At 47.2% G+C, this 25460-nt stretch overlaps 2 protein-coding genes and 1 long non-coding RNA gene across 10 annotated transcripts in view; 1 reads left to right on the top strand and 2 right to left on the bottom strand.

Moving 5' to 3' along the window:
• Nucleotides 1-4815: 4815 nt before the first annotated feature.
• Nucleotides 4816-7716, bottom strand: LOC128085581 (uncharacterized). 2 transcript variants are annotated; one of them, XR_008209019.1, is made up of 3 exons: nucleotides 7658-7716; nucleotides 5284-5476; nucleotides 4816-4926 (listed from the first exon to the last, which is right to left on the bottom strand). It is a non-coding gene; the product is annotated as an uncharacterized LOC128085581 (long non-coding RNA). The 2 variants fall into 2 exon arrangements; XR_008209020.1 differs by having other exon boundaries at nucleotides 5284-5433.
• Nucleotides 4922-11447, top strand: TP53I11 (tumor protein p53 inducible protein 11). The gene is made up of 6 exons (XM_052693212.1): nucleotides 4922-5361; nucleotides 6393-6451; nucleotides 6927-6975; nucleotides 7393-7489; nucleotides 8312-8413; nucleotides 9378-11447. Exons 1-6 carry the CDS (start codon nucleotides 5233-5235, stop codon nucleotides 9509-9511), a joined length of 570 nt encoding a protein of 189 aa, XP_052549172.1. The 5' UTR covers nucleotides 4922-5232; the 3' UTR covers nucleotides 9512-11447.
• A 1165-nt stretch (nucleotides 11448-12612) lies between these two features.
• The window catches only part of TSPAN18 (tetraspanin 18), a 103745-nt gene continuing 90897 nt past the window's right edge, over nucleotides 12613-25460 (bottom strand). For all 7 annotated transcript variants that reach the window (XM_052693209.1, XM_052693206.1, XM_052693211.1 and 4 more), the window contains 4 exons: nucleotides 20909-21007; nucleotides 19505-19681; nucleotides 17090-17173; nucleotides 12613-16459 (listed from right to left, as the gene is read on the bottom strand). In XM_052693209.1, coding sequence (XP_052549169.1) covers nucleotides 16412-16459; nucleotides 17090-17173; nucleotides 19505-19681; nucleotides 20909-21007 — 408 coding nt within the window. In that variant the 3' untranslated portion in view covers nucleotides 12613-16411. The remainder of the gene's footprint in view (nucleotides 16460-17089; nucleotides 17174-19504; nucleotides 19682-20908; nucleotides 21008-25460) is intronic.

The raw sequence follows: 25460 nt of genomic DNA, 5'->3' as shown, positions 1-25460 counted from the left end.
CGTGGCTGTGGCTCTGCCATAGGTAAGGCAGTGTATATCTGGGCTTCTCCCCGCCCCCAGGGTTATTCTCTGTGGGGTTTCTTTGAGCCTCTCTCATTGCTGAGGTGTGAGACAGAGGAGATGACAGACAGATTTTCTTTACAATAGACCTTTGAAACGTTTGAAAGCCCTGTTTTTCCAGCAGCTAAGCTCTATATGTGTTTTCTGGAGGGGTTGGTTTTTCTCTTCCTTTTTTTTTTCTTTCTGTTTTTTTTAACCAGTGTATGCATGAGGGTTTTATTTTTCCTTCTAATGCTTCCCTGTAGAACTCATCTGCAGGACAGATGGCCCACTGAGCTGCTGGGACCGTCTTTGCAAACACCTGTCTGAGACAGCTGGGAAATCAAGGAGGAATTCTCTTTTCATTCCCTTAAAGAAAAACAGCATCCATTCCTGACTTATTTCATCTCCTCTTTCATCCTCCCGGCTCCTGTGTGCCCCAGGGCACTCAAATCCTTGGGGTCGTCAGCTCATGATGTCTAAGTTATCTGTGTCCCCAGCACATGTGGGTGCTGTGCATGATGGTAGCTGTGGGTCTGCAGGGTTTCTGCCTGAGTGTGCTAGAGTCACGGACTTACTCTGTATGCTGCTGCTGGCTGCAGAGCAGCATTTCTTGCCTGAGGTGGAGCCTATGGCTCGGGCTCACTGTTGGTGTGTTGCTGCAGGTGGTAGTTAGCAGAGCAGCAGGGCTGTGGTTGTTGGATTTAATTATTGCTCCTTGAGAAGCAAACAGAGCTTTTTTTAATTTTCTGCCGGGGAAACTGAGCCCTTGGCAGCTTTGGATTGCTGTATAACACTTCCTGTGACACAGAAAGAAACTTTCCTGTTCTGTCTGCAAGAGGAAATTGGAAGCCTATGGGCAATGAGGAGCTGGGGGACACACTCCTGATGCTACAGCTGGGCCCTGGTTCATGGTGCTCCTGGGGATGTGAGTCCCGTGTGCCTGGCTTGTTCCGGGTGAGAAGTCACACAGAAGCAGCCTCTTTGCTTGGTTGTATTGACTGTGCCAGGCTGGGCAGGAGCAGCAGCCCCATCACACTGCTCTGATGGTTGAGTTCTAGTTGCCTTACTGCCTGGGCATCCCGTTATTTTCAGCTAGATCAGGTCTGATCCTGTGTGGTCTCTAAGACTTCCTGACTGCAGAAACTACTTGGGTGTTTCTTTCTGCTAGGCTAGTGATCTGTACCTTTCAGTTTGGGCAAGGGTTGCTCTGTATTCCTCCCAGCAGAAAACATGACTGATCTTGTTATTGTTTTAGGATCTGCTGGTAGCCCGGAATGTGCAAAGCCACGTGCTGCAGCTGGCATGGAGCAAATCCACTGGGAAGTGGGGAGAGTGGTGCTCTGGCAGAGAGGTCTTAATCATTTCAAATCCCAGCTCTAAGATAGAACTCTAGGAAAGGGCTGGCTCGCAGCTGCAGAAACACAACATGGAGATGGCTGCACCTCTGTTGTTACCTCGACCAGGGGGAGATCTGCCTCAGGTCCATCACGGATACCCCTGAACATGGTGCACCTTTCTGTGTGCGAGGGAGTGTCTTAGATCCCACTTACTGAGTCAACAGTCAAGTGTTTGCAGGAGCAAAGGTGACGAGTACCTCTGTGGATGCCATCTTTAATCTCCTTGTGTTTCCAGAGCAGGATATCAGCTGTGATGTTGTCAGCAACTGCGAGGCAATGCAACACTGTCCCTCTGCTGGAGGGCCATAGTGAGGCAGGGTTGTGAGACACTGAGATACTTTGGTGATGAGTCTCTTGGAAAATAAAAGAAAAACTTTCATGTTAATTTCCACCAGACAGCTATCTTTGCCTTTCTGACTGATGTTGCTCTTGTTTGAGTCCTCTGATCTGTGCACCCACTTCTTTGCTGTGCCCCTGTGTTTGAGCCCAGACTTTGTTTCTGTCCACACAGGTATCCCTGGCACAAGAAGACATGGTTTTGCTTGCCTGGCTCAGATCCCACACCTATGAAATGCCTCTTCAGGTTATGTGGGGAACACCAGGGGCTTGCAGGTGCAGTGGCAACCTGTGGTATTGTGAAGGAACAGTGCTGCATCTTGGTGTTAATTGGTGGCTTTCAACTGCTTGGCCAATAAAGATGCTTGGGCATGGCAGGTTTGCTGTCAGAGTTCCAGCAAAGAATCATCCACTGTGTGAGTATAACACCATCTTGGTTAAATGTGTGGCACCAACAAATCACAGTGGGCTCAAGACCTTGGGTTGCCTGTGGCATACTGACTTAGGAGCTCTGAAACCAGCAGCTCCAGCTGCTGAAATGTTGTCATATGCGTGGCTGGAGAATGTGAAGAGAACAGTTCTTGGAGGAAAAGAAGCCCTCTTCCATCTGCACTAGGTGTTGCCCATTGCTGAGGGTGCATAGGAGTTTCCTGTGTGTGCTGATTGATCTGCTCAGCCACTGGGATACTGGAAAAGAGGACTGAGGAGAAAATCAAGGCAGGATGAGTTGGAGGTTCCCTTTTGAAAACGCGTATGCTAATAGAAAACATCCTCAAAACTCTCAGTGCGTCAGGATACATTAATGTAAGTGTAACATTGTTCAAATCCTCGGCATCTTCTGTCTGAATGTCACTGAATTAGTACTAATGCATTCATTAGCTCATTCTTCATTAATATTCAATATTCATTAGACTGGCTCCTTCCCTGGAAGATGGGGATAATGAGACGTGGCATTGGCTGCAGAGCTGTGCCACAGCTGTGCTTAGCACAGTGGGAGCCTGGTTTTATGCATCAGAATGGCCTTCAGTGATTATTTTAGTGGCATTTTTAGCTGGCTTGTGCTGTCCCGGCTCTTGGCCACTGGTTTGCCACAAATTAGTGGAAATTCTTCGTGGGAGAGCAGTGCTAATTTATTGACATCATCATTTCCACCAGCTCACGCCCTGAAGGCAACTGGCAATGCAACTGCTGAAGCCAAATTTTGATCTGTTTGCCTGTGGTCAGAATTGCAAGGCTGCCCATGTAATCCCAGAGCCATTTATCCCTCTTAGCCTACAAATTCTCCCTTTAACCCCCACTGCCTCCCTTTATGTCACGCCCTCAGGATTCTTTGCATTTGAAGATGTCTTTTTTTTTATTATTTTTTTATTTTTTTACTCTTTGTAAAGTAAAAAACCAAAGTGTGAGGGAAGGGAGAGGCCACAGCCCTGCAGCTAGAGGTGCCCAGCACATCTGTGGGGTGAAGGGGCACTCCCAATGGTTGCTATCACAGCACAACTGGGACACTGCATCCTCCACTCTGTTCTACCAGCAGTCACCTTTTGATCTTCTTGCTTCATGCTGCAGTGTGGGAGTGGGTAAAACAGCTTGCAGTTTCTTTCTGTTTCTCAGTTTTTAAGTGTTTCTAGACCGCGGCTGCTACAGGCAGTGACCTTCTGGGAACCCGGGCTTAGACCAGAAAAAGCCCCTCCAATCCAAAAGAAGCAAAGCCTGGAGTAACTGAACTGGCTTGCTGAAAAACATCTTGCCTGGGATTGCTGAAGGGGTCTTGTTAAATACTAGAGCACTGAATTCAGCCTTTACATTGTCCCAGCAAGTTCTCTTAGATTTGCATCACAAAGAGTTATGCCAGTGTGCTCTGAGGTCCTGCAGAAGTGACTCTGCTCCAGCGGACAGCACTGGAGAAATTTTCCAGAGAGGCAAATCCTTTGCGAGACAGCGGGAGAACACTTGTGTGCACAATGCCAACAGACTGACACCTCATTTCATGACTCCCTGAGGACTCGTGAATTCTTTAGACATGAGCATAAATTCTGTTCTCCTGGGACAGCCACGAGAAAGTGCAACTGGAGTGAAGGATTGCCTGTGCTTGATTCCTATGCTTGCTGGGACCAGCTGAGCCATGTCTGCTGCCTGTGGGGGACCTTTCTGCTGCTCTCTTGGGGGCTGAAATGGCAAGTGAAAATATATTTTTGTGTTTGGCTGAGTTTAGATGAAAGGAAGACAAATTAGCAGGCAAGACTTCACAAATCAAGAGTTTCCTGGGTTTTAGGACTGGATGATGATGTAGAGTGATTTTTCTTGACACCTCCGCACTTTACTCAGAAGTTGTCTTTTCTGTCTCAGCTTCTGTCAGTTATCTCTGCCTTGTCTTTTCCTAGCCAGTATTTGCGCTCTGTTTGCTGTCAGATTTGTTTCCCAGGAAGCAACATGTCCTCACAGAGGATCTTGCCTCTGGAATCTTGCGTCTGTAGGGCTGATGTGTTCTGGCACTACACTGGGCTGCAGTGTCTGGGGGGAAAAGCAAACAAATATCTGAGATCTGCATGGCATTTTGCCCAAGATAGAGCTGGAGGGTGTAACGCATGGTGAGCAGAAAGAGACAAAAAGCAGAGCATCATTTAATGACTTCAGTTCCTCTCATCTGGGAAATGTTTAACAACAGTTAATTGCCTTAGTGTGCGAAGAGGCAAAGAGGTACCATGTTCCTAAAGGGCCACAGACACTGCCGTGCTGGAACGTACCTTGTTTGATGGGCATGGTGGCGATGGGTTGCTGGGTGGACTAAATGGTCTTGGTGGTCTTTTCCATCATTAACGTTGGTTAGGTCCGAACAGCTCACAGCACATGCTGGTGAAGCTCAAGGCTGCACTCAGTGCATAGGGACGCACACAAGGCACATTATGGATAGCAGTATGGTGCCCACGCTCACACAGCTCCTGTGGCAGAGCTGATGGCAGAGGCCGTCTAGGCAGGGCAGCCCATTTGGTGCTTCCGTGGCCACACTGCTGATTCTTTATTTCCTCTCCAGCAGGTCGTGGTGACAGCTGTGCCGTCCTCCTTGCAGACCTGGACAACTTCCCCACAGCTGGGATGGGCAGCCCACAGCTCCCTACCTCAGCACCAGGGCGATGAGGAGCCATCTGCTGGCCTAGCAGAAGGGTTTTTGTGCTTTTTTTTTTTTTTTTTTTTTTTTTTTTTTTTTTTTTTTTTAATTTTTGTTTTCTGAACCCTGTGAGATTTCATGTGAAAACACTTCCTACAGCCTCGCAGCTGTGAGCCCTGTGGGCTGGAGGCAACAGCTCTCCCTCTGTGGCCAGGCCAGCAGGAGAATTGTACCCCAGGCTGCCCTGCAAGTGTGGGGCCCGGCCCCACAGCATTCCCGGCCAGCGTGGCTCAGGCTTCTCCCCTCAGCTCTCCCAGCAGCGGATCGGAGGCCTGTGGCCCACCCACCACCATGGCAGCCAAGCAGCCCCCACCGCTGATGAAGAAGCATAGCCAGACTGACCTGGTGAGCAGGTTGAAGACACGCAAGATCCTGGGGGTCGGTGGCGAGGATGATGATGGCGAGGTCCATCGCTCCAAGGTGAGAGGCACTGGGTCACCAATGGTGTAGGAAATGTCCCTGGTCCCACCCTGGGATGCTCCATGCTGTTCCCTGCAGTGATGAGGCCATTGCTGCAGGGAAGCAGCCAGCAGATCTGTGAAATGCCCTCCAGTGGGTAACTAAAGCACGTGTCACTTTATTTTCTGCAGCCTCTATGACAAAACCAGGTCTACCAGCTCTGCCCTGTAAGGGCTGCCACAACAAAATTGTTGCTGCCCTTTAGCAGGGCCAGGCGCTGTAACCTGGTGGATGCACAAAAGCTGCCTGAAAACACCTTTCACAGTAAAGTACTGAGTTCTGCCTTTAAGTTGTTTTAATCCATTGGTGAAATGTTATTATTGAGACACCCATTATCCAGCTCAGCACCAGCAGAGCAAAGCCCAGCCAATTACGCTGCTCATCACATACCAGTTACCTGTGCCCTGCAAATTGCAGCAGTGATTCAAGAAACAAAGTGGCGCCTCTCTGAAGAGGTCTGAATTGCAAATGAATGTGCACAATCTGTTTCAGCAAAATACCAGAGTATGGAGAGTAAGGACTCATCTCTCAAGAGCCCTGTCCCAAGTGCTCTCTTGAGCACTGCCTGGCTCCTGCCCTCCTACGAATCATCCTGCACCTCTTTTCTATGGTAAATTCCCAAGCAGTTCTGCCTCTACAGCTGTGGTGGTTCATCAGTGAGGATCAACAGGCTACATGTGGGAAGAGGCAGATCCCTACTTACCTAGTAGTGAGAAACAGAAATTAACATTCTGTTAATTAACATCAGCCCTACTGATCCTGGTCAGGAGCAGTGAAAGCTGCAGACCCTGATGAAAATCAAGTCAGTCTTCAGCAGATTTTGGGACTAAGGGATTGTAAAGGAATTTTTTTTTTTTTTTTGTCCTCCTATCAGCCCTCCTGAAGATAAACTCCCACCTGGGGTTAACGTGTGTCTTCTGGGATGACAAATGCTGCCTAAAGGCTGGGGAAGCATCTGCTCAGTCACCTTGTGCCTTTTCTTTGAATTTCAGATTAGTCAAGTCCTGGGAAATGAAATCAAGTTTGCTGTCCGGGAACCCTTGGGGCTCAGGTAAGACACAGGCACACCTCAGAACTGGCCCATTAGAGAGCACCTGGCCACTCTTCCTGTCAGCCCTTGTCCCCAACACCATATAGCCTCACTGCTCCCTGCAGGGGTATCTCAGGGCTGCAGAGCCAAACTGGTCCTGCTTTCTTCCCCTGTGAACAGCTTGAATGACATCAGCTCTGGTCTCTTGGCAGGTGCTGGAAAGTGTGGGGGCTGTACAGGACCAGAGGTGCTCCCTGTCCTCTTTGTAAAGTCCCTTCCCAGCTCTGTGTGTGCAGGGTGGGATTTCAGCTCTCCCTGGCTAGTGAGGCTGGAACTAGCAGCGTGCAGAGGGCCCACATCCTTGTGCGGAAGACCTGTGACTGCCTCAGCTGCATGAGGATGGAGAATAACTATAACCATGCAGACAGCCAGGAGTGTGTTGTGAAGCAGGAGTGATATGTTTGTGCTCACTGTAGGTCCTCTGTCTTCCATGCAGGGTCTGGCAGCTGGTTTCCGCCGTCATGTTTTCCGGGGTGGCCATCATGGTAAGTGAGGGCAGCAGCCTAGGCACCACTAGCTCCTAGATGCCACAGTGCGGCTCCTCAGCCATTTATTCCCCTTTCTCTGCCTTCTACAACCACCACTGCTTTCTCCTGAGAGGCCTTTGCCCTCACTGTAACTCTGCAATGAGTTTTGCCAGCAGTGCCCTTGGCAGTTTGTTCCCATTTCCAGAGCCTGTTTTCATTTGCAGGTTCATAAACCTCACACGGCACGACAGCCTTGCTCGTAGAAACTGGCCTTAGAGTGAGCAGCCGACACACTGTTATCTCTCACACCTCCTTAATTTCCAGTTTCTTGGCCAAGGGCTCTGATCACATCAAGCACCACTTCCCCCTGCCCGAGATAGCACATTCTGACAGAGCTGGCAAGGTGCTGCTGAGCCTCTCCCATTCCTCCTCCAGGCCCTGGCTTTCCCTGATCAGCTCTATGATGCCATCTTCAACGAGGAGTCAGTGAGCAGCAAGACTCCCATCCGGCTCTATGGAGGAGCCCTACTCAGTAAGTGCTATGCCAGCATTGGGTGTGGAGCAATAGGGTGAGAGGGCAGGAGGGGAATAAGGGCAGAGAATTTGTTACAATCAGAAAGGTCGACACACTATAGTATACTATAAGGTACAGGAGCATAAGGACTAGTATAGAATAGCGTTACAAAGTGAAAGTGCTCACCCAGCTCTGAAGATCAAGACTCCAGGGAAAACTCTGCAAAGGAAGATCTCTGGTTGGAGGTCCTTTCCCAGTGGCCATCAGCTCCTAAGTGAGGTCTGAGAGGTGCAGCCAGGCTCCACCCCTTCAGGTCACACAGCTGAATTGCCTTCACCTGTGCTCCTGGGGCTGACGAGGTCCTTTCCCCAGGTGCTCAATCAGTGGTTTAGGCTGTGAGTCAACAGTTCCCGTTCACAATGGCATCCTGTGACTGCTGTGCTCGTGAGCTGCACTACCAGGCAATACAGCTGCTGGGCACCCACCCAGCCTCCTTTTAGAGGCTGTCAACTTGTGGTGCCTGATGCAAAAAGGCAGCTGGGTGCTGGCAAGGAGTGCTTGGGGAGGTGGCTGGGGTGGAAGGCAGGCAGCAGGGCTGGGAAGCCCTCACATAGGTGGGCTGGCGGCTGCCTGCTTCCTGCAGGCTACAGCAGCATCTCGTGGGGATGGCTGGAAGTGCAGCCGCCACAATGGGCAAAGGGAAGCACAGCTGCTGGCAGTGCTGCTTCCCCTGCATCCAACCCCCGGGTGCTGAAACGCTTCACCCGGAGCAGGCGGGTGGGCTGCCCTGGCTTGGTGTTTCCTGGCCCTCGCAGCAGCTGTGCTGTTTTTGCTCGGCAGGCATCTCGCTCATCATGTGGAACGCTCTATACACGGCTGAGAAAGTCATCATCCGCTGGACCCTGCTGACAGAGGCGTGTTACTTTGCCGTGCAGTTCCTGGGTGAGCAGCTGAGACTGGAGGAAGAAGCGTGGGGTTGGGTGTGGGCTGTGACTCTAGCTCAGGGAGAGGGATTGTACCTAGCACCCCACGCTCAGCTGTCCCTGTGCTGAGTCTAGCCAGCATTACAGAGGGCTCCTTTGCTCTACCAGACAAGGCAAAGATTAAAACTGTCTCTGGAGACATTTTCTCTGTCAGCTGCTCTCCCTTTTCATTCCCCTGCCTCTGGCTGCTCACCAGAGGGAGCTCAGGTAAAGGGAAGATGCCAATTGATCTATTTGCCAATTCATCCAATTGCTACCCTAGAACCTCCTGGCCTTTGTAGCCAGCACAGGTCACCTCCTGGAAGGGTTGCTGAGATGTTGGGTCTGTCCAGAGGAGGCTGTGGTAACCTACATAAAAAGGGAAGGAATTCCAGTCTTAGCAAAACAGAGGGTGGTAGCTCAGCTTGTTTTTTGGGGAGCATATCTATATTTAGCACTTGAAGGTTTTTTGTATTGTGTGTTGGCAGTTCACTAATTATGTTATAAAGTAGCTTGTATTTGTAACAGAAAAGAGATGCTCAGGAAACAGGGAGTGGGCCATGCACATCTTATGGGTGCTTCTACGTATTTATCAGCACTGAAGAGGTTGAACCACACAGCAAGCTTAAGAATAGATCCCATGGTTAACACTTGAGTCCAGGCATCAGACTGCTGGCTGTGTCTGTACAGAGCTAACTTTAGAGAAGTGCCCTTATTAATGGGAGCCCTGTGTACCTGTAGCTATGTTAAGGCTGTGAAATCAATCTACCTAAGCACTTGTGTTGCAGGTTTGCTGCATGTGTGAGGGTGGAAAGCCTTTGCATTCCCAAGGCTCAGCAGGTCTCTCCAAGAAGCTACGTTAGAGGGCAGTAGCAAGCAGGGATGTGCCACTGAGTTTGTTTTCCTCTACCTATCTCTGCCTGAGTTGCTTCCTTCTCTTCCAGTTACCACCGTCTCCCTGGTTGAGAGCAGCCGAATGGCCACGGGTGCTGTACTCCTCCTGGTCAGCCGAGTCTTCTTTGTTCTCATCAGCATTTATTATTATTACCAAGTTGGACGCCGTCCCAAGAAAGTCTAATTCCTGGGCTTTTTGTCATGGGAAGGGTGGGAGGGGGGGTTTGTGTCGGTAATTTTGCATTATAACTTTTCTTTTGTTAGTCCCTTTTTGTTATAAAGTGATCTACTTCCTTTCCACTTACCGGCATGAATCAGTGTGTAACTCGGTGCTGGTGGCATTGTCAGGTGATGTCTGGGGAGAGCAGCATCCTGCGGAACCCCCAGCAGCCCCTGTGCAGGTGGCAAGTGAAGAGCATGAGGTGGGCTCAGGGAAAGGAGCCAGGTTCCTGGAGAACTGGCTGATGGGATCACAGGCTCTGAAACCCTTAAACAAAGCACAAAACAAGAAACCAAATCTCTGTCCAGTGAAGGACTCGTCTGCTCTCTTTGGTGAGTCTCACATGTGCCTCTTGGCATGCATCCTCGTGTGCCTGGCCCATGTCCCTGTTAGCACGTGCTGACTGCTTGTCTGGATGGGAGATTGTTGGGGGTCAGTGCTGCTGAGTTTGCAGACAGCTGTTCTTCCCTTGCTGCTGGAGATGCTAGTCCTGGTTTTATTTTTGCACTGGGTGCTTGCAAAGCTTGGCAGGAGAGGCAGTGAAAGAAACTCCTTGCTTGTTCCCCATGTAGGGACAGCACTGGGAACAGTGGCACAGCTTGAACTATACTAGGTGAGAAGTAAAGGAAACTACTGAAAAAAGCCTGTTAAGCAGAGACATCCCTTTGGTTGGGATGTTTCATGACGTTCCTAGGCCAGCATCCTGTCTCCTTCATCCCAGCACACTTCTTACAGCAGCAGCTTTGCAGTAGTTTTGGTAGTGGTGACTGTGAGGCAGAGGGGATGTGGCTTCAGTTAAGTGGGAACTGGAGTCTGTTGTGAAAGCAGTGAGTTTGTCGGACCAAAGCTTGTCCCACTGAGGTGCTTAGGATACTGTTCAACTGCTACAAAGAACAGCACAGGTGGAGCAGCATATGAAGGCATTACTGTCAATTAGCAAAGGACTGAATGTTCTGTAGAGTTCACTGGCCAGTTTCTCCTACATCTCCTGGGCTTAACAGCACTGGGAGCCCAACTTCTTAGTGCTTTCCTTGTAGATTATCCTTGTCCACAGCTGGAGGCTGCATTGTTGTTCTCTGTGGGACTGAAGCCAGAAGGGCTGCAACAGGATACGGACTTAATGGGCTACTGCTGGCAGGATCAAAGTGAGCCCTGGAACTGAGCTGATATCCCAAAGTCCCAGTAGAAGGATGCCTACGCAAACAGTGCTTGTGTGACCAGCAGACCTCAGATCACTGGTGAGACAGGGAGCTACAGCTGTTTGCTGTCTGGTACCTTATAGAGTTAGAAGAAGCTAGCAGGTAGTTACTGTATGGTGTGTTTGTGTTGTGGGCGTTTAGAAGCAGCTGCCTTGGTGTTGGAACACTGGATGTGATGCATGTGTTGGCCATGCAGTGTCAGGTAAGAACATTGGGAGTAGCTGAACCAGGAAACATTGCAAATTTTTCCTACAAATTAATCCAAGGCAGAGGCAACATCCAGCAGCAGGCTGAACGCTGGAGCTTCCTACTCTGCCAAGCTGCTTTCAACAAGTCCAAAACAGGATAGTGAGCAACTAAAATTTCTATTTAAGAGAAGCCTTCCTGTTCAGGTGGAAGTGTTAGGCTCTGGAGGGAGATCATCTCCCTGTGAGGCAAGAAATGATGACATGCAACCCTGAGGGCATCACAGAGCTGGCAGCACAGCTAGAAGGCAGCAGCCATGGCTGCTGCTCCCACCCTGCACACTGGCCGCATGGGCAGCACAGTGCATGCAGCCCAGAGCTGCAGTTGTTGGTATAGGTAAGTGAAGCGTGAGTCTTTGTGTTTTGGGGTCACATGAATGTATACACAGACTGATTGTTGGGTTTAGGGGGTGGGAAATAGCAGTTCTAGGGAAAAAAAAAAACAAACAAGTAAAACTGACCAAGCTAAGAGCAATCTTACAGAAGAGGAAATGGAGGGCCTTCTTCATGCTGTCCTCTCCCCTTCACTTTGGCAGCAGACTGAGGATCTTAGTTGCGTTGTGACTTTGGGGCTGTGGCTGGCTGCCTGATCAGGGTACCTGGAAATGCCAACTAGCAGGTGAGAGAAATGAGTCAGTGCACTATGTGTGTGAGAGCAGCTTTCTTAAAACTTCTTGATGGTTAAAGAAGATAGGGGCACCGTGAAAGCTCTCCAATGGGAGCTTTACATCAAATGAGGTCAGATTCTTCTTTAGTTCCTTGTTGTCTCTTCAAGACTTAGAACAGTGAGCCACTTCTGGTTTTGCCATTTGATGTCTACCTGCAGTGCTGCCAGAAAACAACTGTGGTTGTTTGTCTTCAGCGATAAAGACTGGGGGGGAAAAGGGAAGGGAATGCTGAAGCTTTTGTACTGCATCCCTAAGGATAGCAGAGCTGGGATCATGGCTGCAGGTGACAGCTGAGTACATAACTTGGGATCAAAAGCCTGAGGCATCACTTGAGGCTCTGATGTGCTGAGAGAAGATCTCTGTTGGCCTCAGTTTCCTTATCTGTTAAAGTGTGAGAAAAGCTTTGGACTGATGTCATCTCCCCAGGGACAGTTTGCAATTCACCTGCTTGCATGCATGTAGCGCCAGGCAGGGCTGCAGGCCATGCTCTCCAAGGGCTGTGCTCTGAGCAGGCACAGGCAGGACTGACCCTGTTCCATGGGGGAGAACCAAAGCCTTGCATTCCTCGAGCCCTCGCTTTTGAGGGTGAAGAAAGCTTACATTTACGGAACTCTCTGCATCGCCTTATTTACGCCTAACCACCATCTGGCAAACTGGAGCTGGTGACAAAAGAGAGGCTGTCTGTCTGTCTGTCCTAAGCTGGCCAATTCTTTCTGGTCAAGGGTTTTTACTTGGGGGGAAGGGGAGAATGGGACACTTGAGTTTATACCTCATTTTGGCTGCTGTAACTGACTTTATTCTTTTTCCTTTGGTAAGAAAGTGACTGTACTTAACACCAAGCAAATAGTGAAAATTAAAGCCGTTTCACTTCACTGTCACAATATCTTTCTTTTATTTTTTACTTTTTTTTTTTTATTATTTTTTTAAGAAACGCACACAAAAACCGTGGAGTGTTTCAGCCTTGTGTTCTGCTTTATATTACCAAAAAAAATTCCTTTCAATATAAAAAAGCATTACAGTAGGGAATACAGGATAAATTAGCTCCACTATCTAATAAAAAGAACATTTACAGGTTTTTCTTTTAAAATAGATTTCCAACATCATTATTTCACACGCAGCCCTTTCCCCAGGCATTTGCGACGGTCATTTGAGCATTAAATAACAGCTGGGGGCAGGATGGGGGGCTGCTCTCCACTATTCCCCCCAAGGTGCATAGGCTGTGCTCACTGCACGGCAGCCACAGCCCCCTCTGCTCTGCAGCCAGCAGCGACTGCAGCTTGAGCCCCCAGATTCACCAGAGCTGCTAAAAACAAATACAAAAATACAGCTGCTTCTCCTTTCTACTCCTCTGAAAAGAGAAAAACTACTGTACAACAGAGGGGGTGGCCACATTACCATCGGACAAAAACAACAAATTGACACGCTTTGCCATACAACAGGAGTCTGCCTTCTGTGCTCCCTTGTTCATTAACTGCCCCTGGAATCAACTCCTGCCTGTTGCCTACTTCCACAGGTACTCTCAGACTTGCCCTTATCTCTACAACAATCTCCATTTCTCATTTAAATGTGCTGCCTGGCCTTTGCGGTGACTTTAAGCTGTGCTCCCAATGGCACAGCTGCAGAGAATTGAGGTCTTAATTCAGAAAAGAGCGGTGGAGGATCAGAGAAGCTAAGAGAGGGGAAACAACTGCACAAAGACCAGAACACTAGAAGAATAAAGGGTCTTTTGGAGGTATAGGGACAAGTGATAGAGAGAGAGAGGATGTGAGCTAAAACTAAAGAAAACGGTACAGAACTGGGAAAGCCAAAGAGAAATAAGCCTGCAGCGATCCTACCTCAATCTTCTGAAGTATTCCTGCTTCTCTTGCTCACCTCTATCCAAATTGCCATCTGCTCATGGGGTCGTTCTTCCCCTGCCAGTGGCTCTATCAGAACAGCCACTGACACCAGCTCCTGAAGCAGAGGTAGAACAGTTACGCTTCCTTGCCTCTGAGTTTGGCTCCGGTGCAGTGCCCCATTCCTGCAAGACCAGCAGATGCAACAGACTTTTCCTATCTTAAGAGCAGCACCTGCTGTTTAGTGAAAATACTGCTGGTTTTGGCTAGCAAAACTGTTTTCCTTCATTAAACGACAGGCCAGAATTTAATGCTAAAATGCATCATTAAATACAGGTCCAGAGGGAAACCACTCAGAAAAGCTTTCCATAAAGTTTAATGCAACATCTGAGGCCACTCAGCAATCCTGGCCTCGCTCTCCTGCTGGAATATGCTGACACAGTGCAGGTGGGCTGCTGCTCTACCTGCCCCAGCTTTATCCTGCTTTTCTCAAGTGAAGCCTGGAAAAGCTTTATGGCCTCTTTCCAATTCCTTTGTATCCCAATTCTCCAGCCAGGATATTTAGCCAAGATCTTTGTTTATTATGGACCACTCTTTCTTCTGCTTTCCTTCCTGCCTTGCAGCCTGCACATCCATTCACTTGCATCCGCATGGCGGACACAGACCCCATGGTGTAAGATACCTGTTGCTGCCAGGACAGGAGGCTGCTGCTTGGCTCCTCACTGCTGCCTTCATCCCCCTTTCCTTCCTTGGCAGTGGCTACCGCTTTTGGATGGACTAGTTTAACCCTATATAAAAGTGCTCCTTAATCTAAGACTATAAAAAGATGTAAGCTAAACAGAAAAAGGTAGCCCCTGCCATCCTCCTCCAGACAAAGCGAGTTTGGAGTCAGGGAGCAACCAGAGGAATGACAAAGCCAACAGGGGCTGAGGCTTCCAGAGGATAGAAACCAGTGACCTGTTTTTGTCAATGACCACAAACACTGGAGAAGCAGCTGGAGTAGTCACAGCAGCTGCACACTGAATGCTCCCAGATCCTGCCTGGGACCTCAGCTCCACCTTAATATCTCTGACCAACATCCAGTCTTGGGCATGTTTCTCAAGTTCATTTCCAAATGATTAAGTAGATAACAATCAGCAAAACATCAAACTATCTTAAGGGAGGAAACGCTCTCAACTAACAGGCAGGCAAGAACAATCCTGACCTGATGCTTCTGCTATGAGCCCGTGGGAAAGCCTCAGGGGAAATCCCCAGAGCAGAAAGGAGACCACCAGACAGCATAAGGTAAACAGCATGGGAGTGGCTGATGAACCTCAGGCTCATCGTGTACTATGCCTGGAAATCCTGCTGGAGCAGTAAAGCTTATAAGAATCCACTGCAAATATACAGAGGTTGCTCCAAAAGTAATGCCTCCTATTTATTTCCATGGAAACTACAACAAAGAGCACAATAACAGTATTTGATAGAGCAAATTCTCAGCTACAAATCACTACTTTTCAACATAATCATTACCATTAGCCGTGCACCTTCACTAGCAATGAACAAGAGCCTGCATGCCACGCTCATAAATATCTGCACCGGTGGAGGTGTCCCACTGTTGCCACTGCTCAAATGCACCACCCACCACCTCACTGTGCTCACATCCACTGTTTGGTCTCCAGAAACATTCAGCAAGTTGATGAATGTCAATGGGTGCCATGTTTTTCCACAAGGATGAATTCTATGACACGCCTTTGTTTCATAGCACTGGCATGTCTGACACCATCTGTCAAACTGCCCCTTCCCCTGCCATCTGATGTATAGCAATGGCATGTAATGGGATATTGATGGGAAGGTTCAACCACTACTGCCATACTACCAACATCCGCCTCTGACTTTGTGGGCAAATATAATACAATAGGAGGCTTTACTTTCAGAGCAGCCCTCATATACTAATAACACCACCACAGAGTGGTTTTTTGCAAGGATGAAGTGAAAGGCAAAGGCTGACAAGTGTTAAACACTATTGCCTCCCCTTTCAGGAAGGTGGCAGAATTAGATATTCTTGACCAGAGTCATCATTTTTCCCAGGGAATGGGAACACAGCAGGGAACAACTTGCTCTTTTTTTTTTCCTTCCCAGTAACACTGAACAAAAAAGGAAAAATCAGAAAGGCAGGCCCCAAACTCTTGACCATCAGCCAGCCCTGGATGAGTCCCGTGTTTAAGTGAGACCACTCTGCCCCCATTTAGGGCTCCAGAGAAAAGCCAGACTGCCCGAAGCGTTTGACTTCTCTGACAAGTTTCAGGCAGTAGGGGCAAAACTTACGTACAAGGAAGAATGTGTGTTTTCACTCTGTGGCTGGGAATTATAGCCGGAATCACACAAGCAATGACTGCCTGTTTCTTAGATGAGCTGCCAGCACCACTTGTCGGGACTGCCCAGGTGGGTTTCCATACTTTGGCCAACGTCGCTGCCTGATGCAACCTTGCTGCCCCTGGGTTGCTGTTCTTCAGTCCTTTGCTGTCTAAATCACGATGAAGCTGCAGATGGTAGGCACTGCTTTGCACTGACAGGTCAGAGGGACAGCTGTGCTTGTCCTCCCACTCCTCCCCATAGGCTCCATCTGTCCATAGCATAAGTGGCTGCACTGGGCTCCTGCTCCACAGCTGCTGTGGGTGGCTCTGGGCAAGGCTCCGGTGTACAGTGTAGTGCACATCACCTCAAAGTTCCAGCCCCTGAAGTACAATCCTTTTGGTCATTCATATATTACAGCCCTCTTATTTTTTTTTTTTTCCCCTCCATTTTCCCCCCTATCCCATTTTGTTAAAAAAAATAAAGTTTCTTGTGTGTTTTCAGGTTGTGTTTCGTCTGATATTCCTTCTTTCTTCCAAGCATCATTCCAATGTTAGGAACGTGGTGGTCCGCAGGGTGCCTCTTACTGGATCCCTCGGAAGAGACACATGGCAAAAATCATGGCAAACAGCTAAGGGGGGAAGAAGAGGGAAGAAATAAAATGTTGAACGGTAAGAAACAGCTACATTTTCCAGAAGAATGGTGCAGGGGGGCCTTCGTGGGGGCTGCTGGGGCGATGCCCAGCTCCCTCTCCTTTTCACAATACAGGCACTGGGGAAAGCACCCAGCGTCTCTCCAGGACTAACATCTTTCTGGGGCTACCCTGTTCCACTGGAACACCACCAAAGAGCTAATGTGGGATGATAATGGAGATGCCCCTAGCCCAGTACAATGTCAGTCTCTAAACTGAAATTTTTAAAGCAAAGGCACAGTTTGAGCACATTAACCATAGGAGTCAGCTTGCTGAGATGCAGCTGTAATGGGAATAAGAATCATGCCCTGGGGCACACAGTGAGGTTCACAAAGCCTCTGTGGCCAAAGTACCACGGCTGCAAACTCTGTGCCATGGCCAACACGAGGCGGCACTGCAGGCTCATGACAGAGATTATTTCCCTGCCTCTTGTGGCAAGGGACCAAGTGCCCGCCTCTTTCTAGGCAATTAAAACCACAAGTGGATAACCTGCTAGCACTCTGCAGGAGCAGCTCCCTGTCTCGCTGCTGGACATCCACCAACGCTGCTTTTATGATCAAACAACAGTACCTCAATGGCCAGCACTCCAATGGCCAGGGCTCCTGCAAGATACACGTAGGTCTCAAAGGAGTTCAGGATCACAGTGTAGCAGCCCTAGGAGGGACAGAACACAGTGAGATACACATGAGCAACACAAGCAGTTGTTCCCTCAGCACAGCCCCCCAAGCCCTCACTGAGCAGGAGGAACCGTGACTTCTTGCAGGACAGAGAGGAGCAGCAGGGGAGAGGCATTCCCTCTGCAAAGGGAAGAGACTAAGCACAAAGAAAAGGGCCCTCTGGGCACATGACAGGCAGCTGTGGCTGACTGGGGATACAGGCTATTTATTTAAAGCCAAGGCAGGAGATTCTTCACTTGTAATTCAGTCACAGCCAGCAGCTATTTCACACACTGGGACCTTTTCTTTGACCCTTCCCTCTGCAGGCACATGGATGAACACCTGCTCTTCTGGATATGGGAGAATTGATGTCATGAAGAATTCAGGGCCATGCACTACTACAATCCTTCCATTTATGCAGCACAGCTACCATTGGCTTTAATGTAATTTCTTATTGCTTATACAATTTAAGAGCATGGAGACACTCTGCAAAGTTTTCAGTGTTTCAGGAAATCACCAGCTTATCCTGGCCTTATTTCTCCCTAAAATCCTCACTTCTCAGCCTAAAATTCCAACCCACTAGCAAATTTCTGACAATAGGTCATACATAAAGAGAAAAGTAGACTGAATTTTGCCTAATGAAAAATGTACCGCTCCCGCTCACTAAAAATACACATGTCCCATCCATTTATCTGGGATGTCTCAATCACCTGATTTTTTCTTTTCACCTAAAAGGAAAATATCTGAAATGCAGAGCTGGCAATGACAGTTACATACTGATGTCAGACTCTGCTCACTAGGAGTGAAGCAACCAGGAGAAAGCAAGGGAAAGAGAAGACTCATTCATGCTACAAACCCAGGGAATGAAGATGACTGGGGCAGCAGCACTCTTGTCATCATGAGGCTCTGCTCCTGTTGTGTTGTCAGCCCAATTTTCAGGAAAAAAACATCCAGCCCAGCAACAAGATGTCTGGGTGCTTGCTAGAACTCCAGCCTTAACCCAACTTTCAGCATGCCCTGCTCAGCAGGCTGAAAACAATACTGAGTACAGATGTGGCAAGGACTGTCCCAGCAGCCTGACTTTGCTCCAGCAATGCTTGAATACAGCCACCAGTTCTTTGGGAGCATCTCCCATTTTATATAAATGCCTCACTGTGCTTGGTGACATTTGCTGTGCACACAATTTCTCCCACTGCCACAGTGCAGGACAAAGGCTCACAGAAAAACATCTCTTCCCATAGAAATGGGAGGCTTCAGTATCACCACTTAAGGAAAGCAAAAATTTTAATCTGCTTTATATCCCTGTTTCTCAGAATGCATTTCTTTCCCCCCTCCCTGCTGTTTGTCATCTTTTCTTCTCTCTCACTTCTCCCCATCAATTCATGGCAATCAGACCTGGCAGATGCAGTACGGCGCTGTCTGCTATGATCTCTCACCCAGCGTGCCTTTGCCAACTGTTTCCAGCTGTCTGACAAGGAACAGCTCACCCGCTGCTTCCAAACTCCTTTACTCTCTTTCACAATCTGCTATCAAGTGCTGAAAACAGGACTGCTAGTTAGCACGGAGAGAAAAGGCTTGTACATACAAGTCAGTAGAGAGTTCAGCTGGCTCGCGAAGGCTGCAATAAACACAGTCAAGATCTTTGCTAGAAAATTTCTGAAACTTCAGGTACTGGGGAAAACGTAAGGAAACTTGGGTGCTGGTAGTATCAACGTCAGTGAATTTACTCTGAGTTGCCTTTTTCCAGTCTAGCATAGAGAAGTATTGCCAAGTCAAGAGACCTGTCCAAAGAAATGCACTCTTTCTACTCTAAGTCGTGAAAGGGCAGAAAAACACAGATTTCCAACACACCTCTTTCTTGGGAAATAGACACAATTTTTTTGTGGCTGTTCAAACCTCAATCTCTTGGTTGAATATAGTATTGATGAGGAGCCTTTGTGAACTAAAGTGGAGCTCCTGCAGCAGCCAGTAAGAGCAAATTCTATCCCATCCTCACTGACCTGCAATGGCTTGTCAGTTAACTTGTCAGACAATACTAACCTTTAAAGCCACAGTAAAACTTGACATAAAACTTCTATTCCACCTCTTAAACCCCTGCGAAAATCGATTTCTGCTGATACAGCACAGCAGACTTAACGGTACACAGAATGAAAGGGGACTTATATATCACATGTCCGTGACTTCAAAAGTTGTTAACAGCGTAAGTGCAGTTACATCCTCAGCTACAGTCAGAACAGCATAACCTGCCACTTTCATGGGTAGGTAACCCATGGCAACCACAGCCATCCCTGCTGGGAAGCCTTTTCTCCAGCCATCTGGCTGCCCCTACCTGCCGGTTCTGAAACTTCTCGCTGCCTCGGAGGCAGGCTTGCCTGTTAACAATCATCCCTTCTCGGCTCTGGAGCTTTCGCTGGCAACAAGCCTCTGGTATAGCCTCTTCCAACAAGTGTGGGAATGGAGGGACAGCGTCAAAATCTTCTGGTCCGTTCACTCCACAGCAGGCAAACTGGGGAGAAGAAAGAAAGACAGAGTTTACACTTTGGCCTCAAAGGAGATACCAGACATCTTCCAAAGACCTATTTTTGCAGGGATCAAAGCTTTAGTCAAAGCGGAGACAAAACAACTGTTGTTTCCAAGGAAGCGGATTGCACTTGTACCTTGGAGCTTCTGTTTCATCAAAGCCTCTTTTTATAAAGTCCCACTGTTCGATGTCACAAAGTAGACTCCAAGGTACCATTGGGAATATTGCCATGAACTACACAGGACTTTGGAGTGCATCCAGAATGACTCGCCTGAGATCACCCAGCAAGTCTGTAAAAGAGCCAGCGGTGCAATCCAGGCTCTGAGTGCTCATTCTCCCCAGAGCTAATGACCAGGACTGCTCTGCTCAAAGGCACTGCTAGGCAATTCAAGAAAATTCTCTTTTTAGGATTCAAGTCAGGTCCTTTTTAAGGATTCAAGTCATACTCTGTCTCCTTTCAGCCACCAAAAGGAAATGTCTTTAATGAAGTCCTGAATCAGCATGAAGTGCAGCAGTCATCTTTTTCTTTAAAGATTAAAAATGACTTTTAGTTTGCAGAATCTGACATCCTACTCTTCACTCCTGAACAGCTACGATGTGGGCTGTGCCAGGCAAACACAAGCACACACAACTTTCTGCAGCAGGTAGGCACAAACAACTTGTAGTAGATAAGAAAAATTCCAATGCCAGCAACTCAGCTGATCTTCAGTCCAGCTGCTTAGATCCATAATAACAAACACAACTTTGATGGTGACTGTTTACACACTGAAAATATTCGGTTAGGCTATTCCTGCCTCATCTGTCACCTACAATCTCATTTCACAGGAGGTAATAAGAAGCCATTAATTAGCACCTGTTCTGGCTGCTGTTGGCTGGGAATGGTTTTGAAGTAGTCTCAAAAGTGATGTGTGTAGGGCGAATGCATGGAGATTCTGGCCCATTACAGGCAGCTTCAGAGCTTTCTGTATCCAGTTCTAGAATTGGGCATAGTCAGTCAGCTCAAATCCTTGAGCACTGGCAAACCACAGTGGGTGATAGTCACTGTGAGTGTTACTCTCAGCAACAGGAGCAGTTAGTTGTGGGAAAACCTGGCTGCCAATGAACAGTCACCTCTCTCCCACCATTGCCAGGAGGAGCCAGGAGGTGCTGGCTGAGCACAGCACGAATGGCAGCTGACCATCAGTAGCATGGAACCAGCATGGCCTGACTTACTGTGATCATAACAGAATTCCAAGTGGAGGAGAAGACATCTGTGTCATTGTTCCTCACGTAATGCTTCTTCAGCTCCTTGGTGAAAAACTCTCTCGTCAGCTGAAACACACGGAGACAAGTGGGAATGCAGAGGGTTACTGCCAACATCTCTCTTTCAAGCACTTCTCAAACCTCCCTGTTGTGAATACTGGACATTGGTTGATTTGATTGGTTTGATTTTGTTCTTTTATGTAGACCTCAGAGGAGAAACATGGGAAAAGCCACTGGCTGAACCATTGCTGTGCCCAGGGTGTTTGGTACTTGTTCAATAAAACTGCTCATTAAACATCAGGGAGCGAATTATATCCATATTTGCAAGCTAATGTATACATTTAAAGGTTGATGGGTATTGTTTGCTTCTTTTTTTTTTAATATTGAGTATTTGAAAGTGTTTCATAAGTTGAAATGACTGAAGTAGATTTTAGAAAGATCTTGAAGTCCAAGCCCAAATAGTAGCTTAACTTACTATGCTTCCTGAAGTCTGCAGTCAAGACATGATTTTTCCCCTCACTTTCATTTCAAACCAGTTAACTTCCAACTAATGTCAGGGGAACTCTGAATTTACTTCCATGTGTGAGAAAGCAGAATGAAGCCCAAATACTAAATTTCCTTGGAAGGAAAAGGAATTAAAACACGTGGAACGAATGCAAAATGTTCAAGTCAACTCACAAATCAGAGAAGAGATTGCTTCCCTCACAATGCTTTGGAGTATCTAAACTCACCCACACACGAAGAAAAAAATCCTCTTTATATTTCCAATGTTTAGATAATTTTCCTAAGGTCAACGATAAAAACTAATGGAATTTAATTTACTCCTGCTTACATTTATTGTAAAATAGAAAAAACAAACTAACATCTCTGCTCAGAGACTCCTGAAACAGTTAGACACCTTGAAAATACATTTATGCAGGATTGCTGTCTGGAGGACCAATAACCATGCAAACTTAAAAGTCCTGTTAAATTGAGTACTTTGATTCAACCTTGTGCCCTCTCTATCACTTCAGGATGAAAACTTCAAGACATCCCCCTCTCCATGTTCCCAGTAGGCCCTGACTTGTGTGGTCCCTTGTCTAAAATACCTTCTGATTTGTGATCCACACAGGCACCTCTACACCAGCACAAAGCTTGGGTGAAAGGGATTGGACTCTGCTGGATATAGCATTATTCCTGTGTTATATATTTGCTGGACTGGGAATTAAGCTGCCTGAGAAAGAGCCTTTTTTTTTTTTTCTTTCCTGTTGTTCACAAAGCTTGCATATGCACTAACACAAACTGCTACAAGTTGGTTTCAAGTTCTTGATACACAATGTGAAATACATACACATACATATGTATGAGACGTATAGGTGGGCACAAAAGCACAAGCACAAACTTGACCATTTCTTTTGTAACTATACCACAAACCTCAAGGAAAGCCAATAAGGCCGCTGTGATTCTTTAAAAGAGCCAGAATACCACTTCATATTGATTTCTCTTTTGCAGATACAAAGGCAAAATTTAATGACTGCATCAATACTGGGTAGTCACAAAGACTTGAACGGCACAGGGAGCTAAATCTCATTACTTTTTGATTAGATGGGCCGCTAAGTTCCTAAATCACTTTTATGAGACAGATTTTTAAGTTTTTAATTTTTCTTTTTTTCTTTTCAACATTAAAATACCAGGGAATCAGAAAGGACTGAAGGACTGGCATTTTCCTTTGGGAATCTGGTGCCCTAGGTTTGAAGATGCTGAAACCTGCCCTCAGTCTTCTTTCCTTCCCTCTCAGAGCATACTTCACCCACCCAGCATCCTCTCCTGCAGAGACAGCAGCACATTTTTCTGATGCTTGTCTGTTTCTGAAGTGCAGGCTTTGAAACTGATATTACAGTTGGTAATAATCCCAGCCGGCTGCCTTTGGCTGGGTCTAAAACAAAAGAGTCATTTAAATATAAAGTGAAACCTTTATTTTGACAGCAGCAATCCCAGAGGAAATTGTTCAGAGTTTGTGTGTGATTTTTACGAGACTTGGCCCAAAACAAAGCCTAGCTCTGGAAAAGTATGTCTGCCAGGGAAATAACTGATTCCATTTTGCTGCTCTTAAATTGTTTGTCCTGAGGACGTGAAGTTCAAAAAAAAAAAGAAGAATCAATCAGCAAAGGTAAACTGCTGACAAAGTGGGACAAAAGTCAGTAAGATAGACCTTACCCATGTCAACCTAGGGACAGACTGTGCGTTTTCTTTAGTTTTCCCCCATGTCTGAGGAAACAGAGCTATCAGAAACCAAAGCAACTTGTATTTCAAGTGTCAAAACTGAAGATGAAAATGCAAACATTCTGAGTCTGTTCAGAGCCCTGCCACTGGACTCACGTGTCCCTATCACCCTGTGCTTTCTTGCTTGCTAATGCAATTCACCAAATCTCTCAGATGGACAAAGTCATTCAAGCACAAACACATTTTGAAGAGAATCGATCTCAGCCACACAAAGTTCAGGTGTGGTCATTAGCTCTGTCACACCGAAGGCCTGAAAAAAAGTCCAGCACCCTCCACAGCTCTTCCCTTCCACTCCTCTGGCACATGGAGACCAAATCCTGAATACAAGTCGAATCTCTCTTCCATGGACTCTAAGCGATGCCTCTCTGTTGTTCACATTATTTATAGAGACTGAGATAACCAGTGTTGTTGAAAAACAGGGTTCTCTGCTGCCCCAAATTTTCTTTGTGAAGGAAGAAAAACTCTGGTACTCCCACATTCGATTAACCACAGTCTTCCTCTTCAGAGATTGCTTTAAAGCAATAATGTGGGAGTCCCAGAGGTCTTGCATGGCGTATTAGCTCATCACTGCTAACATCACTTTCACTCACCTCGCCACCACGCTGTGCTTCACCGACTTTTCCTCTCATGTCCAATCTCTGCAGAAAACATCTCTTTCCTCCCTTCTGTGTCTTAATTTCTCTTACTCCCACAGCTATTAATAATTTAACTCTTCTGAGTGTTGGGAGCTAGTTTGCATGTAAAAAACTACACAAGAGAAAGTTGCACCAACCATCATCTGGAAAGCAAACAGAGCGTATCCCTTTTGTCTCACTTTATACACCCTGTGTGGCCAAAGCCATAGGGACTGGTGCAATGACCACGATGGGAAAGCATCCGGCAGCTCTACAGAAAATGTAGGTTGCCTAAATGTGCACTTACCACTGCAAGCTTTGAAAATAAGTCATTACACAGGGAAGAGAAAAGCACATCCTATCCTGACCTTCTGTGGTCGTGGAAGGATGGAAAGTTCAACCCTTCGTCCCCACAGACATTCTGTCCAGCCATCAAGCCTCACACCAACCCAGCAATGACAACAACATTAGTTCTTAGTAGTTACCAAGCCAGAGGAGCCACCACCAAAACACATAGCAACAGCAAAGCAAGACTTTGTATAGAAGAAACCTTTAAGAGAAGACAAACCACAAGAATTTTCAGACTGAGTTTAACTTCTGAATAGAGACATCTCCAACTGCTGGGATTCTGACATCCTTCATTTCTCTCTTTTCTGCCCTTCCTGTCAGTCATTCTGACAGGGTGGGAAGCTGGTGACGCAAACAAGGAGATAAGCTCAGGAAAGATAAAATATTTTGTTCTCCTTCAGGTTTTGACTCACAGAGCATCACCAGATGTCACAGAAGTCTAGAATAACCACTGTGACCTTATCTGTGAGCATCACATTGTCACATATCCCATGGTCACCATGGTACTGGAAGAACACAAGGCTTTTCGGGATCCTTGTGGCTGAGGGAAGAAGGCACAGCCACTCCACATACAGGAAGAATTGTGCCTGTCCAGTTTCTCACTCCTGCTCTAAGTTCCCCACATATCACTCACTGGGATCGCTTATACCTCCTCCACAAACACTGTACCTGGGTCTGCAGGGCAGTGCTGCACACAGACTTCCTATGTGTGCGGTCTGCTGCTCGTGCTGTAACAGAGGAATCCCCTAAAACCTCCTAACAGCAGAGCTGTAATGACCAGAGCACACCAGACCTCCCGTGCTGAAATCTACTTACAGCGCTGTAGCTACTCCCACAAAGGCACAACCTCAAAGCCTGAGCTGTAATGGAGTTCCCACACTGTGCACCAAGTGCTACTCTTTCCCAACTCTTCAAATCCAAGGCAAAGACAAAAGACCACTGACTTTTGGGAACAAAAAGGGCAAAAAAAAGGAAGGAAATAAGGAGGGGGGGGAAGAAGAGGGGAAAAATTCCTCCTGCCACCTTTTCCCAGACTATCTCACCACACAACAGCACACCACTTCATTGTGAGCTTCATAATTCTTAATTCTTTGCTTATCAAAATCTCTTTATATGAAAACACTAGAAGTGTATCTTGGCTCAAGAAAATGTTATCACTGTTATCACTGTTTTACAAAGTCCTCCTTTGCTCACGTTACATTTCTGTGATGATCAGCATGGGTAAGGTGCTAAAAGCTCCCTAACTAGTGGCAGGCACCAAACAAACAAAATAAAAACTAACAGTCACCAGTGACCAC

Source organism: Tympanuchus pallidicinctus, unplaced genomic scaffold (assembly GCF_026119805.1).
Source record: "Tympanuchus pallidicinctus isolate F22 unplaced genomic scaffold, pur_lepc_1.0 scaffold3, whole genome shotgun sequence".
Classification (NCBI taxonomy): Eukaryota; Metazoa; Chordata; class Aves; order Galliformes; family Phasianidae; genus Tympanuchus; species Tympanuchus pallidicinctus.
Note: the sequence above shows the minus strand (reverse complement) of the source record. Positions and strands in the feature narration are given on the sequence as shown.

Coding starts and splice junctions, on each gene's coding strand:
- TP53I11 (XM_052693212.1), top strand. CDS start 5,233: ATGGCAGCCAAGCAGCCCCCACCGCTGATGAAGAAGCATAGCCAGACT. Junction 5,362..6,392: donor GCGAGGTCCATCGCTCCAAG/GTGAGAGGCACT, acceptor TTTGAATTTCAG/ATTAGTCAAGTCCTGGGAAA. Junction 7,490..8,311: donor CTATGGAGGAGCCCTACTCA/GTAAGTGCTATG, acceptor TTTGCTCGGCAG/GCATCTCGCTCATCATGTGG.